The sequence below is a fragment of the Dipodomys spectabilis genome, unplaced genomic scaffold (assembly GCF_019054845.1).
Source record: "Dipodomys spectabilis isolate Male_0828 unplaced genomic scaffold, ASM1905484v1 ptg000147l, whole genome shotgun sequence".
Classification (NCBI taxonomy): domain Eukaryota; kingdom Metazoa; phylum Chordata; class Mammalia; order Rodentia; family Heteromyidae; genus Dipodomys; species Dipodomys spectabilis.
Window position 1 is genome coordinate 16,678,405 of NW_024870824.1, and position 18,733 is coordinate 16,697,137.

General features: G+C 48.2%; 2 protein-coding genes across 3 annotated transcripts in view; one reads left to right on the plus strand and one right to left on the minus strand.

The window, feature by feature from the left end:
* The window catches only part of Ppargc1b (PPARG coactivator 1 beta), a 106,382-nt gene extending 103,580 nt beyond the window's left edge, over nt 1-2,802 (plus strand). For both annotated transcript variants that reach the window (XM_042692232.1, XM_042692233.1), the window contains 2 exons: nt 872-1,026; nt 1,898-2,802. In XM_042692232.1, coding sequence (XP_042548166.1) covers nt 872-1,026; nt 1,898-1,998 — 256 coding nt within the window. In that variant the 3' untranslated portion in view covers nt 1,999-2,802. The remainder of the gene's footprint in view (nt 1-871; nt 1,027-1,897) is intronic.
* Nucleotides 2,803-13,167: 10,365 nt separating this feature from the next.
* Nucleotides 13,168-18,733, minus strand: part of Pde6a (phosphodiesterase 6A) — a 79,162-nt gene continuing 73,596 nt past the window's right edge. Inside the window, exons 18-22 of the mRNA XM_042692089.1 lie at nt 17,906-17,969; nt 17,615-17,689; nt 16,343-16,426; nt 15,410-15,557; nt 13,168-13,244 (exon numbers count right to left, since the gene is read on the minus strand). Of these exons, the coding sequence (XP_042548023.1) occupies nt 13,168-13,244; nt 15,410-15,557; nt 16,343-16,426; nt 17,615-17,689; nt 17,906-17,969 (448 nt within the window). The remainder of the gene's footprint in view (nt 13,245-15,409; nt 15,558-16,342; nt 16,427-17,614; nt 17,690-17,905; nt 17,970-18,733) is intronic.

Below are 18,733 nucleotides of genomic sequence, written 5' to 3' on the forward strand. Positions count from 1 at the left end.
AATATGTAATTGAGATGTCAAAGCTTTGCCAATTTTGAAATATTTCTAAAGTATCTCCAGTACATCTGCAAACTAAGGTATTAGAGTTTTAAAATTCTGACTTAATAAAAAGCTTTAGCAAGAAAATAATCTCTTTACACACTTCCTGCCTATGACGATGGCTACTATTGAAATAAACAAGCCAGGCCAGGTTGTAATCCTAGCTACTCAGAGGCTGAGATTGGGAGGATCATGGTTCAAGACCAATCCTGTCAAAAAGTCCATGAAAATTCATTTCAACCAATAAAACCTGGCTTGCACCTCTCATTCCAGAAAGTGTAAATAGGAGGGTCATGGTCTAGGTTCACTCAGGCATAAATTTGAAATCTTATTCAAACAAGGAAAGCAAATAAAATAGCTGGAGGCCTCTCTCAGGTAATAGAGTACCTGCCTAGCAATTGCAAAACCCTTTTACTTCCAAAAGAAGGAAGAGGAGGGAGATGAGGAGAGAGGAGGAGGAAGAAGAGGAGGAATGTTGGCAAGGATGTGGAAAAACTAGGACCATTTACTTTAGCATTGGGGAGACCTGGGGTCCTGCATTCCACAGAGCTGCACAAAACCTGTTTCCTCCCAGGGAGGTAGATATGACAGCGCCCACATCACAAGGTCCTGTGAAGAGGATGTGGCACAGTGCGAAATGGCCAGTACCTGGCAGACCCTGAGCAAATCGGCTCCTCTGCTTTCCCTCATTAAATGGACTGTGCTTGGCCTCATGGCTTATCTCTGGGGGAGGATGCATGTGACATGGGTACTGAATCGAGGTGGCTTTTGGCAGTTTACATCTACTAGGCTGGTCTAGAAGCACCCCTCCCCCCTTGTCCTCTCCCCACAGAGGTGAGAAGCATGGCTTCATTACCTACCGGTGTTCTGAGCACGCAGCACTCTCTCTGAGGAATGGTGGGACACTGAGGAAGCACCACGAGCCTTCCTTGCAGCTGAGCTATGGAGGACTCCAGCACTTCCGCTGGCCCAGATACACTGACTATGGTAAGCACGCATGGCCCCATTAGCCCAGAGCATGAGGGAGAGTAGCTTTCTTTAATGCTACCCAATCTGAAAGCCCTTCTTGGATACAGAGCCCCTCATCCAAGCCAGAGTGCCAGCTGATCGATAGAATTCCACAGAGACATTGCCTAACTCTACCATCTTGCTTTTTTTCCGTGTCCTGGGACCAAAGACAGAATGTCAGGCTCCTCATGCTCCTGAGCAGGTGCCCTGTGCTCACAGCTAGCAGAACCATGGCTATCCTGCTATTCTGATGCTCTGTCCCTGAAGGACCATTTATTCTTTGGTGACTTCTGCCCAGGCAGCAGCTCTGCCCACTAATGGACCACAGTGTAACAATACCACCCTCGTGCCCTTGCCATTTAGGGGCAAGCTGGTGTAGAAAAGGAAGTACAATGAAGAAATAATTATGTAAAGTACAACTTTACATGGTACAGGGCTGACTATCAGAGACCTAGGTGGCTCCCAGTTCTTTGTATGGGATTCAGCTTCCCTGTCTATACACAACAGAGATTCCAGTTTTGTTAGTGTCCCTTTTGTGACTCAGCAACGGGTTACTAATGGTGGAAAGAATCAGAGGAAGTAGAATTCTAGAATGTTGGCCGGAAAAGAGTTTGAAGGTGCCCTAGTTCAGAGCCCCCTTTACAAACAGGGTCGTGAAGCCTTGAGACATTGGTGGCACAGCAGAGATGTCATCTTGTCACTGGGAAGACAGCAGTGGAGGCTCGGGGCTCATCCCCAGCGTCTGACTTCCTGGGCCACGCTCACTCCAGGGGGCCCACCCTTCCCGGAAGATGCATCAGTTCCTTGGCCTCTGTCAAGTGTCTTACTCCCTTCTCTCGATGACCCCCAGATCCCACTTCAGAAGAGGTCCTTCCCACGTCTGGGAAAAGCAAGTATGAAGCCATGGATTTTGACAGCTTACTGAAAGAGGCCCAGCAGAGCCTGCATTGATAACAGCCTTAACCTTCGAGGAATACCTCAATACCTCAGACAAGGCCCTTCCAATATGTTTACGTTTTCAAAGAAATAAGTATATGAGAAGGAGAGTGAGCGAGCAAGCGTGAGAGCACACACATGAGAGCGAGCGAGCGAGCGAGACTTGGAACTGCTGTTCTTTCCTTTAAAAAAAATCAATGTTTACATTGAACAAAGCTGCTTCTGTCTGTGAGTTTCCATGGTGTTGACATTCTACTGCCGCATTAGTGACCTCGCTTCCAGTAGGCTGTCCTGGGTGTGCCTCGAAGTGCTGGTTCAGTCGCCCTCTGCCCCTCCTGCCCGACTGACTTCCTCTTGTAGAACTCGCCCTGTGTTCCCTGTAGCATCTGTCTGTAGTGTGTGCTGATGAACTTGCTCTTTGTGAATAGAATCAGGACTATAAACTCATTTTTAATGGAAGAACAAAAAAGTATATCCTTAAAATAATGTATTTACGGCTCAGATGCACTGTACCTGGGGTTCTTGTATTGCTTCCTCAATTTTTTTTTTTTTAACTGTGCACTGTCATGAGGTGTTTGCTACTGAGCTGTGCCGCTCCCCTGGCCAGATTGCCCTGGAGATGCTGGGTCGCTGCTGTTCAGGTCCCCAGGAAGCAGAGGCTACAACTACAGCCAGGCATGGTGGAGAGAGCTTTCTAGGCATCTTCTCCAAGCCCTGCCCTTGTCTCTTATTTTGAGCAAGTTTGGGTCAAGTTACATCTCCTGCCCAGCTCATGCTTAGTGCTCCTGTAAGTGCTCAGAGCCTCGAGTGCCTTGTAAGGTCGGGGGGGGGGGGGTGATCTGCATTAGTCCTGTCCCCCAGGTCCCTGAGAGGTGGCATGTCTTGCTCAAGGTCCCATGCTTTGTGAGCAGGTAGAGCAGCAATCCACACCAGGCTTGTGCCTCTTGCTGCAGTGGCTGGGGTAAAGATGGACAACTCAGGGAGTGGTCCAGGTGAGCTTGGCTAAGTTGGGCAATAGATCAGAAGCCCAAGGGCTCCAGTGGGAGTTAATAAGCAGTTGACTCATAAGCATTTTAGGTGAATTCAAGCCCTAGCATGTGCTGGGTGGCCCTTAACTTTGATCCAGTGTGTTTCTGTGGCTTGCCTCAGGGCGTAGAGGCACACTGAAGAGGCATGTTCAGTCAGGTGGTCTGGGAGCATTCATCCTTTGGGGACAGACACCAGCCCCTCCAGCTGTCTTTCCCTTTCCTTCGCCTGTAAATTTATGTTGGTGGGGCAGGGCCAGGGAGAGGAGGAGGTCCAAGGCTGGGAAGCGTAAGGCCAGGCCGTCTCTTACCGGCCACAGAGAGAGCATTCTAATCGGCTTGTCTTGGGAAGCTTTGATCTTGACTGCTGTTCATGCCAGGTCCTACATGGTGTTTCATGGGTGTCTTGGGCTCCTAAGGGACAGAAGGCCTTGCAGGGCCTGTGTAGCCCTTCTGCTTTGCCCAGAGCAGTAGCTTCTCCATGCCTTGTATACCTTAGAGTCTTGGAGAACCTTTTTAAAAGGTTCTGGTGCTTTTGAAAAAAAAAAAAGTATGAAAATTAACTCATTAGAAACTAAACATGCTAAATTAGTCTATTGGCTAATACCAGGTCTAGTCCTTTGAGATTTGGTAGTTCACTTTGTTAAAAAGGTTATCTAATACCTCAGAAGGGAAACAGAGTCCATGATCTTGTCTTGAGGAGTGAGCATGTTTTGCACTCTTGGATAAGGCCAGAAGGAGACAGGTTTAGCAGAACTAGGGTGTTTGAGCTCCTGAGTGTTATCAGTTAAATTCCCCAAAAAGGAATGAGCTGAGGGGGAGAATTAGCCAGGTTCCAACAACAGAGGGACAGAATCGAGCATGAGGTGGCGCATGCTTGGCCTCTGCTCCTACCTTCTTTTCTGAGGCAGACATAACTACTGTTTTTGAAGCCTAGACATGTGGGAATCTTCAGCGTAGTGCTCTTGGAAGTCAATATTAATTGACTGCACTTTAATCTATTTGATATCCCAGTTTCATCTTTGGAAGATTTCTATCACTCATACAGAACCATATGTTAGCGAGGTTTCCTTTTGCCCCGTCTCTGACTGTCATGTCCTGATCTATGAGAGAAAATGTCCCTACAGTCATTCTTTGGCACAAGACTCCTAATCCTACTTTCCCATACAACCATAAGGGGTGAGGGGCTAGGAGCGCATCTGAGGAAGGCAGGCTTATTAGGATAGACCAGAAGAGGGACTTCCACAGCACAGACTCAATCATTGTGAATTCCCATATAGCTGTTCACTGCCCAGCACATGGTAGACACATGTTCTGTTCCATGGTCATGGAACACAAGAGAACTGAGATTCGTCTGCCTTTACTAAGACCTGGTTACAGGAGGGAGGAAACTGAAACTCAATTCAGAGTCTGAGAGTTGGGGGAGTTCTGACCCATCCTGACAGGGAGAGCATTTTGTAATCTTGCTAAGTCCTCTTCCTCCCTGGGTCTCAGACTATGGAAGCCCTTGTCCAAAGGATCCCAAAGCCCCTCCTCCTCTTCTTCCATTGGATGAGGCCAGGGGCCCCGCCTTGGCCTGGTGGCTGCCAAGCAGCCCAACTTGCCAGTGAAGGATGAGTCTCTCCCTCTTCCCTTTCCTATCGGTTCCTTCCCAGGCACTCGAGGTCTCTGAGGCCTTGGCCCTGAGCACTGCAGGAGCCTCACCAGGCAGAGGATGGAGCAGGTGCGCATCAAGGGCAGCCGCTGGGTCTCTGTTTGCCATCCTGCGCAGAAAGCCTGCCAGTTCTAAAGCTGAGCCACCCAGCAGACCCTCTCCATCTGGAAGCCCACTCGGTGCTGTGTGGCAGTTACCAGGAGATGCCCAGGCCCCTCAGGTGGACTGGTCCACCTGGGTCTCTTCCCCACCACATGGTGGGGTAACCCAGAGGGAGCAGACGCCCTTGGCAACCATCTCCTCGTAGCGCTGTCCTGGCTGTCCTAGCGTTGGCTCTCCATGCTGTGGGCCCCATCCAGCTTCCTGTAGACCGAGTGATTGCCGCCAGGCAGAGCGGGCTCGCCGCTGTATCTGTGCCATGTTGGCGTTTGCCAGAAATGTCCGGTCCAGCCGCTAAGTGGCATTCTTCCACCTCCTTCCTCAGTCGGTACAAGGCTGAGTCAGACTCCCCGCTGTTGGGGACTCTGGCTACTGAAGGAAAATGCATCAAAGAGGTAAAGAAATATGAGTGGATGGACTGCAGCGAGAACCCCAAGCCCGACCCCACCCTAGTGTCCCCAACCAGAGAAGTGCTTTGAGCCAAGAAGCACCCCTTGCTGTCTGCGTCTGCCCGACCATCTTGAAGCATGCCAGAACAGGCACCAGGGCTCCGGGTACAGGTGGAGGAAGAGAGGAACGCTCCCAGCCACAGAGCCATTGCCCAATCCTGACGCGAAAGAGATGCACCAGGCACTGGTGGCTCATGCCTGTAATTCTAGCTACTCAGGAGGCTGAGATGTGAAGATTATGAGTTTAAGCCAGCCGGGCAGAAAAGTCTATGAGACTCTTATCTCTAACTAACCAACAAAAAGCCAGATGTGAAGATATGGCTCAAGTGGTAGAGTACTAGCCTTGAGCAAAAAAGCAAAGCAACAGCACCCAGGTCCTGAGTTCAAGTCCAGGATAGGTGCATGTGTGCACACGTGCGTATATATACACACACTCACTCACACACACACACACATGATGTCTTTGGCCTAGAGCCTTGATTGTGGGCTTTTTGAGGGCAATGTCTCATTCACACATACACATGTATACACATACATACATATATACATGCATGCATACATATGTGTGTGTGCCTTGGCTGGTGGGCAGCCCAGTCCTGTGTGGACTATTCCAAGCCTTGCACTCAGTTTCACTTCACTCAGCTGAGCCCACATCTTGAGAGATGGGGTACTCCTCTGTAACTCCTGGAGAATCAACTCTGAGGATGTATTGATCGGACTGGCGGAGGTCAACACTGTGGTATTATTCTTCACATTTGAGATTCAGCAGTTGCCCCAGTTCAGTGAAGACCATATCCCAGGGTGAGATGTGACTAAGGAGAGAAATGGAATGTGTAATAGCAAATCAAGTGAACCTAATAGTTCTGTTGGCCAAAGAAGAAGGACCTCTCCCTCACTAGGGAAAGGAGGAAGCCTTCAAATGCCAGTGCAATATGGGAAAGCAGGTCCTAGAGCCCCTAAGGGGCTTGCTTCTAGAGATGGACTCCAGGGTTGTTTTGCAGATTCTGGAGGTACAGGGTAAAGGAAGGGAGAGCCTGGGAGCTGGTAACCCACATGCCCAGTGATGCCGTTGACCTACAGCAAATAGAGGTGGGAGGAGCCCCTGGGGCCCATTTCAGGCTGAGGCAACTTTGCACTAGCCAATCATAGCACTTTGAGAAAGGCCCCGCCCTGTAGGCTGGCTGTTTCTCCTGTGGCAGATGCCTGTCTCCTTAGGCTGCATGAAATGTTCTCAGAGACTGCCATGGGGCTCAGGAAGAGGGCGGGGATGAGACAGGAGAAGGAAACCCACCTAGGGCCAGGACCTTTTTTGTCTCTGCTGGAATAATGGATTTCTCTCTTAACACTATGTTTATAGAAAGGCTGAAATCAGCCCCGCTGATTGAAATGGTTTGTTGGGCAAATCATTTAAATCAGCTAAGCCATTTTGGAGCTAGAAACTCCAGTCTCTTCCTTGAGGTGTGACCTTAGGCTCCAGTTTGCCGAGCTAGCAACTGCAACAGCTGGGTGACAGCTGCATTCCTGTACTGGAAGAGGGGGCCCATTGCTCCTCATGAAGCTCCATCCCTTCACAGGGAGGGTTTTCTTCAAGGTCACCAGCCAGCCGCAGGGTCAGTCCACATAGTCCTGGCTGAGCTGGCTTATGTGAGGAGGCCAGCTTGCTGGGACAGATTCAAGCCATAGTTTATCGTGGGGATCCAGCTGGGTGAGGTGACAATATTCCAATCTCATGTTCGTTTTGGCATCGTCCCTACTGAACAGCGTTTAATCTGAATGTTGTGACCGCTTGGCTGTCTCTGTCTTGTTCTCAGACAATACTAGCAATACACTTTTTGTTCCCAAATGGTTTAACTCCGGCACTTTCACACATTTCTTTAAGCGACTGTAAAGCATATGGGACAGCAGGAGGCACGGATCACGCTGCATATGTTTTGGGCGGCTTTTGGCTTCTTGTTTCTTTAGTGGTAAAGCAGTGGTGGCGGGGCCTTCGCGTTTTGTGGGACAGATTTTCAGAATTTCTTCAGAATGCCTGGCATGTCCAGAAGGAATACAAAAAGACACCACCTGCCCAGATGCTGGGCCTGGAAAATATAGTTTTGTAGGCGGGTAATTCCTGTGCTGTGTGGCAGCGCCTCCAAGAGGTGTTCATGTGACTTGAGCCTCTCCATCCTGTACTTTAGTCAAAGGAGTCTCCAAGGAAGCCTTAACAAGCCTCCTTTTCTGCTTTGCAGGCCTTGTGTTGTGTCCTTGTGAGGGGATTGGTCAGTGTCCACCTCTGCACACTTTGCCTTATCTATATGTGGTCGCCATCTAGTGGCCAAAGGCTGCATCCACCAGCCACGGAGACGGTGGACAAATCCAGCCATTTGGCCTGCCACCTTGCCACCTGCACTAATCTGTGAATGACATGCACTGGCATGAACGAACTGTGGGTGTGCTCAGAGCTCACTCTAACACCAAAGGGTTAGAAGATTCTAGAAGCAGTCACTAGACTCATGCACTCTAAGAAATGCACTAGCTATCCTGTGGGAAGAGCAGATGGGAGTGGCCCCTGTGTACAGGAGAGGTCTCCTGTAGTTACGGTCAGCGCTGGCAGCGGGCCTCCCTCAGTGACCCTCTGCTAGCTGGCCCCCGTTCTACTGCTGCGGAACAGAGAGGTTGTGTGTGTGGATGGGGGATGGGGAAGGGAGGGCTCTCTCATGACCTTTGACACGGTCTCCCAAATAGCCAATGGATCTTTCTGAGTTTTTGTTTGGGTTTTTTTTTTTTTTTTGTACTTTTAAAAATCTTGTCCAATGTTTTTGTGTTAGGAATAAAAAGTCATAAACGATTCCCAACTTTGTTTCCTGGGGTACATTCTGATTCCAATTGAAACAGGTTGGCAGTCTCACATGGAGTGTGATCGCGGGTGTGTGGAACAGGGCAGTGGACCATGTGGACTTCCAGGTGGTTTCTGGGACGGATGACCATGCAGAAGTCCGGCTCAGGGCAAGCTCTTCCAGAATTCACACTCACACCCCTCACCTCCAGTGCCATGTGGTAAGCTTTGGCTGGGGCAGCTGCCAGTGTGGAAATCAATATGAGATCCTGCTCCCAGTGCTGGTTTTCCAGAGATGGTGTCTGTAGTTAGCCTTACTTGACTGGGCAAGGTGATCCCTGCCAGCATTTCCAAATCTTGGACTGAAAATCCTCTTCTCTTGATGTGACTATCCAGCCTAGAGAATTCTGAGCAATAGGGAGTCAGGGCTTTCTCTGGCTCTGCGACAGGGTCAAACGAGGGAATGGCTACACTTGAGAAGCGTGGCCATCCCTGGGGTTACTGCTGTAGGGGCATTATTTATTAGGAAGTTCAACAAGGTAACTACAGCCTGGGGTGAGTGGGTGAAAGGCCGTGTGTGTGTGTGTGTGTGTGTGTGTGTGTGTGTGTGTGTAATTACATTGATGCATTTCTTGAGAAAGGTGCAAGAATTTCACCTACACAGAGGGACACATCTGCTTTGTTATTTATAATAGAACGCTAAATTTTAATTTTTTAAAGGACACTGCTAATGATTGAGAATCGAGTTTTTAGTTTTGCTATTTTTTTTAATTGGTAGAGGATTTTTATATATTTTTTCCATTTTGTTGGGTTGTGTCCTTATTTATATGAATAATTTATCTGTAAGAGGCAAGGAAGAAACCTTCTTTGCTTTTAATTATTGTGGTTGTCATCGTCTCTATTTTATTTCTGATGTGATTTGTCTGTCTTACCTTCTAAATGAGAAAATGTTTTCCTGTATTTGTACATTGTCAGATTCTATAGTTTCATAGATGATTTAACCAAATTGCTCTATGTCTTGTTATTCTGTGAGTATAAAGTTCTATTTTAACGTCTGTAAATACTTCAGAACTGGCTTCTCTTCTCAAGCTCCCACTGTGGGGTCATTGTTTACATCACAAAAACTGTAGAATCTCTATGCTCATGTACTGTAAATAGTGAAGTGATCTGCTTATAAATAAACCTAACAAATACACTATGGAGATTAAAGAGAAAATGCCACCCCAGCCCTGCCCAGACGTGTCTTTCTTTATTGGTCCTATGAAGTCATCAAGGGGTGTTCTAGCTACAAAAATGAAGAAGAGACTCCAGCCCCAGTGTTGCTTTGTCAGAGAAGACCCCAGCCAAGGGTGTGTGTGTGTGTGTGTGTGTGTGTGTGTGTGTGTGTGTGTGTGTGTGTGTGTGTGTGTGTGTGTGTGTGTGTGTGTGTGTGTGTGTGTGTGTGTGTGTGTGTGTGTGTATGAACTCAGGACCATATACTTTACTTTGACTTAGCTTTTCCTGCCCAACACTAGTGCTTTACCACTTGAACCACATCTCTGCTTCTAGTGTTTTGCTAGTCTCTCAGATCTGTCTGCCTGGAAATGGCTTCAACTAGGATCCTTAGATCGCAGCCACCTGAGTAGCTAGGATTACAGGCATGAATCTCTGCACCAGTGCCAGGCTTTTTGTTTGTGTTTGAAACAGTATTTCACTGCTTAATCCAGTCTGATCCCAACTCAAGATCCTTCTGCCTCTGCCTCTCAAGTCCTGAGTGTACAAGTGTGCACAACCACACCCAGACTCACTCAGGGTTAGCCCTGACCTCACCAAAACTCTTGGTTGGCTCTTCCTTCTTCCTTCACACTTTTCAGAGTTCATAGTAACTCTTCAGGCTTGCCTTGCATAACAGCTCTTCCACTAAAATGCCTTCTTTTTTATTTGCTCGGTACTGGATTTGAACTCGGCCTTGCTCTTGCTTAGCCTGGTGCGCTATCTACCACTCCAGTCACTCCAGAGGTCATCCATTTGTGCCTTCTGACCAAGACTCTTTAGAAAATTCTACCATTTCCTGAACAAAGACTTCCTTGTTTTGATGAACCAGCTATTTCACACAGGCTCACTAAATAAATGTGCTCTAAGGTATATTTACACAAAGGAAGGTTTCAGTTCACAGTGACACAACTATTTCTATTCAAAGGTCCATGGACAGCAAATCTGATATGGGTGCTACGTGGACATAGTGCCAATAGGTGGTACAAACAAACAGCCTCTACCAAGATTTAGAGGGGTGTGTGTATATGTGTGTGTGTGAGAGACAGAGAGAGAGAGAGAGAGAGAGAGAGAGAGAGGAGGAGATTTCCTCATGCTAAAACAAGTTTAACCCTTATTTTGCTCTAAAGCTTTTTTGTGTGCTTATTTTTTCATATTTTGCAGTACCAGGGATCACACCTAGTACCTTGCACGTTAGACAAGTGCTCTACTTTTGAGCTGCACCCCAACTCTTTAACCTTATCTTCAAGTGCAGTCTTGCACAAGAAACCCATGAGCTCCCAGGAGATGAAAGCATCAGGCAGAACAACTTGCAAACAAGAGCCCATTCCCCCTCTGTTACAGCACACTATTTGCAAGATGTCATGACATACATAAACATCCTCAGCAGTTAGGTGTAATATGTTGGAAGGAAATGGATTGCTTTTCCCATTAAAGTGAATAAGGAAGGTGTTTGAACTTCAGGGCAGAGCTCCCTGGCATGAGCGAGCATCCTGAGGGACGGTGTGATGGCTCACTAGATTACCCCTTACTGTATTAACTGGTTAAAAAGAAAATAAGCTCCAGAAGTTGGGACCACTCTGTTCATAGCCAGCGCCTGGCCCATTGGCCAGGAATTCCCAAGTACAAGGACTGGCAGCTCTCAAGCCCTGCCCTGTGTTTAAGACTCAGCTCCCATCACATGTGTGTCTCCTGTGATCTTGGGACACTGCCTCCTTAGTTCCTGGCTCCCCTGACTTGGAGACAGGTGGATTTGCTGAGATGCACTCCCAAGGTCCTTTGTGGTCAAAAGCGGCTTTGCTTTGGGTCTTTGTTCCACCCCTTTCTGGCTGATGTCCTGGGCGGGAGTTATAATGTCTCCAAGTCTGCTCCTCATCATGGACTTAGTGGGCTAGTCATGGTTTCTACCCTGTAGGTCCGCTGCAAGGACGGAGTAAATTACACACAGTAGCTGGGACACGGCAAACACTTGAGCAATGGTAATGGCACCTGTGTGCTGGCCGTAGTCCTGCGTGAGAGGCCTAGCAGGCATGAGGCCTCACTGAGAGACTGGGAAGGAGAACAGCGCAGAATGAAACTGTCCCAGGGACTCAGAACTGTCGTGACAGAGTCAGCACCGCCAGCACAAATGCCTGCGTGTTCCTCAGTGTCATTTATTTTTCCTCCCTGCCCTTCCACCTAACCACTACACATAATTTGCTTTAGCTTAAGAGACCAATGCTTGTCTGGGTGGCTCATCACTGTAATCCTAGCTACTTTGGAGGCAGAGATAGAAAGGACAGTTTCAAGGCCAGCCCAAGGAAAAATTTTAGCAAGCCTTTATCTCAAAGACAAAGGTAGGACCAGGACCCAGTAGCTCACTCCTATAATCCTTGCTACCTAGAAGGCTGAGATCTGGAGTATCAAGGTTCATAGCCATACAAGGTAGAAAAGTCTGTGAGATTCCATGTTTAAATAACCAGCAAAGCAAGGTGCTGGTGGCTCATGCTTCTAATCCTAGCTACTCAAGAGATTGAGATCTGAGGATTATAGTTCAAAGCCACCAGGGGCAAGAAGGTTTGTGAAATTCTTATCTCCAATTAAGCACAAAAAAAGCTGGAAGTAGAACTGTGGCTCAAGTGGTAGAATGATAGACATGGCTTAAGTGGTAGAGTGCCAACTGAGCAAGCAAGCCAAGTAAGTGTGAGGCCCTGAGTTCAAACCCCAGTATCACAAAAATGTGTGTGTGTGTGTATGTGTGTGTGTGTGTGTGTGTGTGTTATCAGTACCAGGGCTTAAACTCAAATATTTATATCTATATATACATATAGATATATATATTATATCTTACTGAAAGAAAACAAACAGGCAAAGACTGAAACATCATGCCTGTATTCCTAGCTACTCAGGAGGTAGAGGTAGGAGAATCATGATTCAAGACCAACTCAGACAAAGTTAGCTCAAGACTGTATTTAATATGCAAACTAAAAGCAAAAGGCTGGGGTTGTGAGTTAAGTAGTAGAGTACTTGCCTAGCAAGTTCAAGGCCCTGAGTTGGATCCCCAGTACTATATAAGGGCAAAACAGAAATATAACTGCTAGACTCAATGTGGGAAACTTGTTAGGACTAAATTCAGGCAAACCAGCTCTTAAAGACATATTTGTGACCATGGAGAAAGTGGGTTCTGGGCTAGCATCACCAGCGGATTCTGTCTGCAGGATGGACAGACTTGGGGAGAGCAGGAGAATTCGTGGGAGTGGACATGAGGGGCAGCTATGTCATGGGCCTTGATATGGCTAGGACCCCACAGGAGGCCTACAATGGCACTAGAATGGCCTCAGACAGTTGTCTCATATTGAGCAAGATGGCCAGGTCTTCCCACCTTGCCTGAGTCGCTTCATGGGTGTAGATCCCTGTGGGAAATGCAAAAAGAACCTTGCAATTGAAGAAGGGCCTGAAGGCCCCACTACTCCCTTTAAAGATGCAGATTTTGTGTGTCACAGTTTGGGGGCTTGAACTCAGGTCTTTGCACTTGGTCAGCTAGCATATACTTGAATCCTACCTCTAGTCTGACTTTCCTGCCTGGGCTGGCTTCAAACCTCAGTCCTCACATCTCAGCCTTCTGAGTAACTAGGATTACAGGCAGGATCCACCAGCTCTCAGCTTCAATAGACTGCGTTTAAGTCTAAAAACCGAAAGTTATAATCACTAAAAGACATGTTGGCTAATTCTCCACCAGTTCTTAACTCCTGCGATGAGCCCTTTGCTTCTTGAGAAGGTGTGAGCTTCTCCGCTGGTCTGAGCAACGTGCCCTCGCACAGCGCTGCCCTCTGACTGCAGCACCCGGCCTCACTGGACACAGCAGGACTTGGATGCAGGAGCGCCCCCTGGCGCAGGATTCCCGCTGGGCTGGTCTCCAGATGTGGCTGCAATCAAACAGGAAAGACAACATAGCTGGTAAGAGGCTGCAGTCCACTCCCCTGTGACTGGTTTGGGCCAAGTTTAAAGGCTCGTGGAGACCAACAAATAACCACCCATGCAGAAGGCAAAGCAGGCGTTAGGAGAATTAGAGGCTCCCTTCTCTAAGAAAAGTGGCAGCCCAGGATGACAAATGGCAGCCAGCCCTGACACTGATGTTAAGACACAGGGAGTGGAGGCAAGCAATAACAAGGTAGAGGGCCTTGTGCCATCCAAGGAAGGCTCTGGTCACTGGGTACTCAGAAACACAAGACTGGCCAGTCTGAAAGAGAAAAGCTAGGTGGGGGTGGGAGGGTGGGGGGAGATGGGAAGGGATGGGAAGGGGAAACAAAGAGGAGGCAACAATGTTTGATAAGAAATGTACTCGTTACCTTGCCCATGTAATTGTAACCCCTCTGTACGGTATTTTCACAATAAAAAAAAGAGGAAAGCTAGGAACCTGCATATTTAAATTAAAAAAAAGTCCAGTGTTGAAATGTGGACAGCCAACTCATATTTTAAAGAAAAATGCAGACAGTCAGAGACTGATGGCTCATTCCTATAAGCTTAGCTACTGAGGATCATGGTTTGAAGCCAGTCCAAGTAGGAAAGTATTTGAGACTCTTATCTCTAATTAACCAGCAAAAAGCCATAGTGGAATTGTGAGAGCACCATGCCTTGAATCCAAGTTCTAGTACTGGAACACGTGGACATGCATGTATGCGCACGCGCGTGTGTGTGCGCACGCGCACACACACACACACACACACACACAGGATCTAAGGGTGTAGCTCAGTGTTAAAATTCTTGCCTAGCATGTACAAAACCCTAGGTTCAATTCTCAGCCCCACTTAAAAAAAAGAGTAAAAGATTTAAGAAAAGAAACATGGGGGGCTGGGAAGGTGGCTCAGTGGTAGAGCGCTTGCCTTGCATGCCTGAGGCCCTGGGTTCAATTCCTCAGCACCACATAAGCAGAAAAAGCCGGAAGTGGGGCTGAGGCTCAAGTGGGAGAGTGCTGGCCTTGAGCTGAAGAGCTGAGGGACAGTGCCCAGGCCCAGAGTTCAGGCCCCATGACCGGACCAAAAAAAAAAAAGAAAAAGAAACATGGGCCACAAATTTGCGCAAACTTGCTGCTGATCAGAAGACAAAGGCAACTGGAAAGAACAACTGAAGGAAGCATGGGTTGGGAGGGCACAGGGCTGGAGCAGGACTGCAGCAGCCAAATCCATTTCTTCCCCTGGCTCCTGCAGGACGGGGCTGCTGGTCCCTGCCCTATTCTGCTGCCTCCTCTGCGCATCGCCCTCCTCTCACGTGGCTCTCGTGTGGACACTCCCATGTCCACGCCCATGTCTGCTGTGCTCTGGGCAGCGTGAGGTGGTTCTAAATGTGCACCTGACAATGTGGGGCATGCCTGAGAAATGTGCAAGGTAAAGCAATTTAAGCTTAAGGAAAATCTGGTTTTTTTTTTTCCTTTTTTCTTGTGTGCCAGTATTGGGGCCTGAACTGAGGGCCTCACAACTTCAAATGGCTTCTTCACTCAATGGAGCTCTACCATTTGAGCTACACCTTCCTTTCTGGCCTTTTTCTGGTTAATAGGAGATCAGCATCTTGCAGACTTTTCTACCTGAGTTGATTTCAACCCACAATCCTCACTTCCCAGCCTTTTGAGTAGTTAGGGTTATAGGTGTGAGCCACCAATGCCCAGCCATGAAGACCTTTCTAATAGTGGTGTGGCATGAGGGTGTGGTGTGGGTAGGCTCTCTGTCATTGATGGCATACAAGCAGAAGCTCGTGATAGAGACAGGAATCAAGTAATCAGAAGGCTTCAATCATGGCTTCCTTTCAGGAGAGAATTCATGTTTTCCTCCTCTGCCCAGGGATGCACGTGTGGGGCAGCCTGAGTATCAGTGAGCTGTGTCCAGGGGGAATCACTGGTTCGGTGGCCTGCTGCCTCCCTCAGCTTCAGCTGGGAACCAGGCTCTGCCACTCACTGTCTGGCTGTGAGACGGGGCCCTATCTGTCTCCTCTGCCAGCCTCAGCACCCTGCTTCACAGAATGGGACGCAGCTCCAGGCCCAGACACCCTGGGTGCTCAGTGGGTGGGTGTGAATGGGGCTTGGTCCCCCTCCGCCTACCTAGCTGGGCCCCCTGCTTCTTCTGCTTCTCCTCCTCCAGCGCCTTCATCTTGGCCTCGTACTCATCCGCCAGTGCCTTCCACTCCTTGCGGTTGTTGGTGATCCCATCCAGCATGGGGGTGATCTCCTCATGGAAGCGGGAGAATTCCTGAAGCCGGGTAGATTGTTGATAGATAAATGGTAGGTCAATGTCAAGAGAATTAGTGGCCCCAAAAGATCGTTAAGTGATAAGTGACAGATGATAGCTACAAGATAGATTGATAGTGGACAGATGACAGATAGATAGATGATAGATAGGTATGTAGATGATAGATGATAGTTAGATGATCGAAATGTGACAGACAGACAGATGATAGACAGGCAGGCAGGCAGACAGACAGATAGATAGCAGGGGTCCCATGCCCTAGTCTCCAGGTTCAAGGTGCAGCCCAGTCCGAAATGCTGGGCACTGGAATGAGCTTCCTCCAACCCACACAATTCCCTTATCTCCTGCTTAGAGCCTCTGCCCCCCACTCTTCTGAGCCCCCACAACTCCAAGTCTCAGCTCCCAGCTCCCCACAGCTTCACATGGGCTGCTCCCCTCACGTGGAGCTTGGCCTCCTCTCCTCCCTGCTTCCCCTGAGGCCCTGGCAGAGCCCTTACTTCCTCTCCGCTCACTTCCCTTTCTCTCCCAGCCTCTCCCCTCCTGTCCCCTCACTTCCTAGAGGAAGCTCTTCCCCACTGGCTTAGGCTGGACCCCTGTGAGTTGTCCACATCCCTCCCCTCTCCCTACTCCTTCTGCCAGGCTGGTGTCTCTTCAGAGGCTGGCATCCTGGACAGGGCCACCTGTCCTGGGGCCCAGGTGGTGGCTGGAGTCTAGGGCCGAGGTTGCTTCTTGGGGAACCCCGGCTTATGAAGGGCATCTCTTTGGGAGTGAGGAAGCCATGGGCCTACCTTATAGACAAAGGTGCAGACAAAGTCAATGAAGCCAACTTGCAGTTTAGGGAGCTCATCTGCCTTGTTTCTGTCCATCATCGGCTGTCAGGGAGAGAAAAAGTTCACTGTAGTGGGCATTAAGAGGGTCCCATCACATTCTTGCTAAGGGGGGGGGTGTGGGGAGAGAGGGAAGGAAGGAAAGGGGAAAGAAAAAATTAGAAGTAAATATTCCAAGCTTCCAAATCTGACGTGCAATTTGTAGGAACTATGGGAACAGAAGAACGTGGGAGGCTCTACACAACAAAAGACCCACTGTCTTCAACAAATAAATGGCACACCCCAAACAAAACAAAACAAAAGGCCTGGAGAGCTGTACTGATTCAAAGAGACTTAATTAACAGACATAATTGTTGGAGGCAGTGTGTCCTTTATCCTCCTCTGTCAGGGACAATGAGCAGACTGGGGATTAATTAAAGTAACATCACTATTGATGAAATATTCAACTATTTATTAAATTTTCAACTATTAAAGTAACATCACTAATTTTCTGAGTATGATGATAGTATTGTGGTTATATGTTTGTTTGTGGTTATTGTATTATGGATATATGTCTCTTAGAAACATGGCCTAAAGTATTAATAGAAGAAATGGTAATGATGGGGTTTCACTTGAAATAAACTTCTACCCAGGAGGTGGTGGTGCATGACTGTAATCCTTGCTACTCAAGAGGCTGAGATCTGAGGACTGAGGTTCAAAGACAGCCCAGTCAGGAAAGTCCATGACACTCTTATCTCCAATTAGTTGCCAAAAAGCCAGAAGTGGCTCAAGTGGTAGAGGGCCAGCCTTCAGCAAAAATGCTAAGGAATAATGCCCAGGCTCTGAGTTCAAGCCCCAGTACCAGTCCAAAAATAAAAATAATAAAAAATAAAGAAACTTCCAGAAGTACAAGAGCAACCTAACTTTTAGTGTCTACTCTCAAACTCTGCATCCTTAAGAGCCCAGGGACCCACTGGTCCAGCTCACTTAGGAGGTCCTGTCCGAGCACTCTGCTGCCCCTCCCAGCTCCGGTGGGCAGGGCCAGAGGGGAGGGGGCCTTTAGAAGTTGCATCTCTAACCTTGGCTATTTCTAACTCTAAATTTGCATCTCTCACCTAAGGAATGAGGTTAAGTTTGGTCTTTACACTAGGGGAGAAGTCATCCTTATGGTAAGTAGGTTCACACACCGCTGTGACCAGGGTAACCCCTGCCTACCCCTTCTGCACCCCCCTTCTTTGCCCCCAGTCAACTCACAATAGGATTCTGCTGCAGCACTGTGCGTTCCAGGTCGCCTTGCTCCCAGAATTCAGCAGCTACCAGCAGAGCTACCTGCAGCAGATAGACCCCCAAATAAACACACAGTCCCAGTCCTTCCGCCGGTCAAAATGATAAACCCACCCCCATTCTTCCTCACTGAAGAGACCAAAGAATTTCCATGTCCCTGCAGTTGGGGCAGGCTCTGGACAGAAGGAGAGTGTCCCGGCCTCATGACCTGCCCTGGGCAGTCCTGGGGTCCCCTCCTCCTGGCCATGGAGGAGTCCGTACCTTGCTCTGCACCTCCCAGGGCTTGGTGATGGCTGAGAGATCACAGGCAGTCATCATCATGGCCCTGGAGACACAGAAATGGCCTTTCTCAGTCCAGGGATGTTGAAAGCAACACACACCGGTCAATTCTGTGGCTCTCTCCTTTCTCTTCCCCATAAGGGGGTGACTTCATCCCATTGTGAAGAAAGAGCTCACTTCCCCATTGTATGTGGGGTTTGAGGTCAGAGGTTAGTTAAATCCTGCCTCTTTCAATTGGGCGCTAATCCATCCTCTGGAAATCTCCTTTTCTCTGACTGCAATGGGAACAGTACTTCCTTCAGAATGGGTGTGAGAGTAAATGAATTATGTAATCATCTTGGTATATATATACAATAAACACACATCAGGTAGTTATTATCTTCCAGGCACTGATCAAGGCATCAAGTGATAATTATCAATTAAGTTTACTTATGTACGTAATGTATGTATGTATGCATGTACATTTTGGTAGTACTGGGATTTGAACTCAGGGCCTTCTACTTGCTAGGCAGCCCTTTTGGCTTTAGTTATTTTTGGATAGAGCCTCAGATTTTGGCCTGCAGGCCAACCTCAGACCAAGATCCCCCTACCTATACCACTGGGATTCCAGAGAGACTCACCATACCAAACCATCCATTTCATTTAAACTGTATCACATACTTGCAGTCCCTCCTCTCTGATCTAGTTTAGAGCAATGTCTCCCAACCTTTCTCTCACTATTGCCCTCTATCCCAACTGCCGAAGAGCCTTTTTAGACATTTCTTTTCCTCTAATTAATCCACCGAAAATTTTCTTTTTCTGATTCTACAG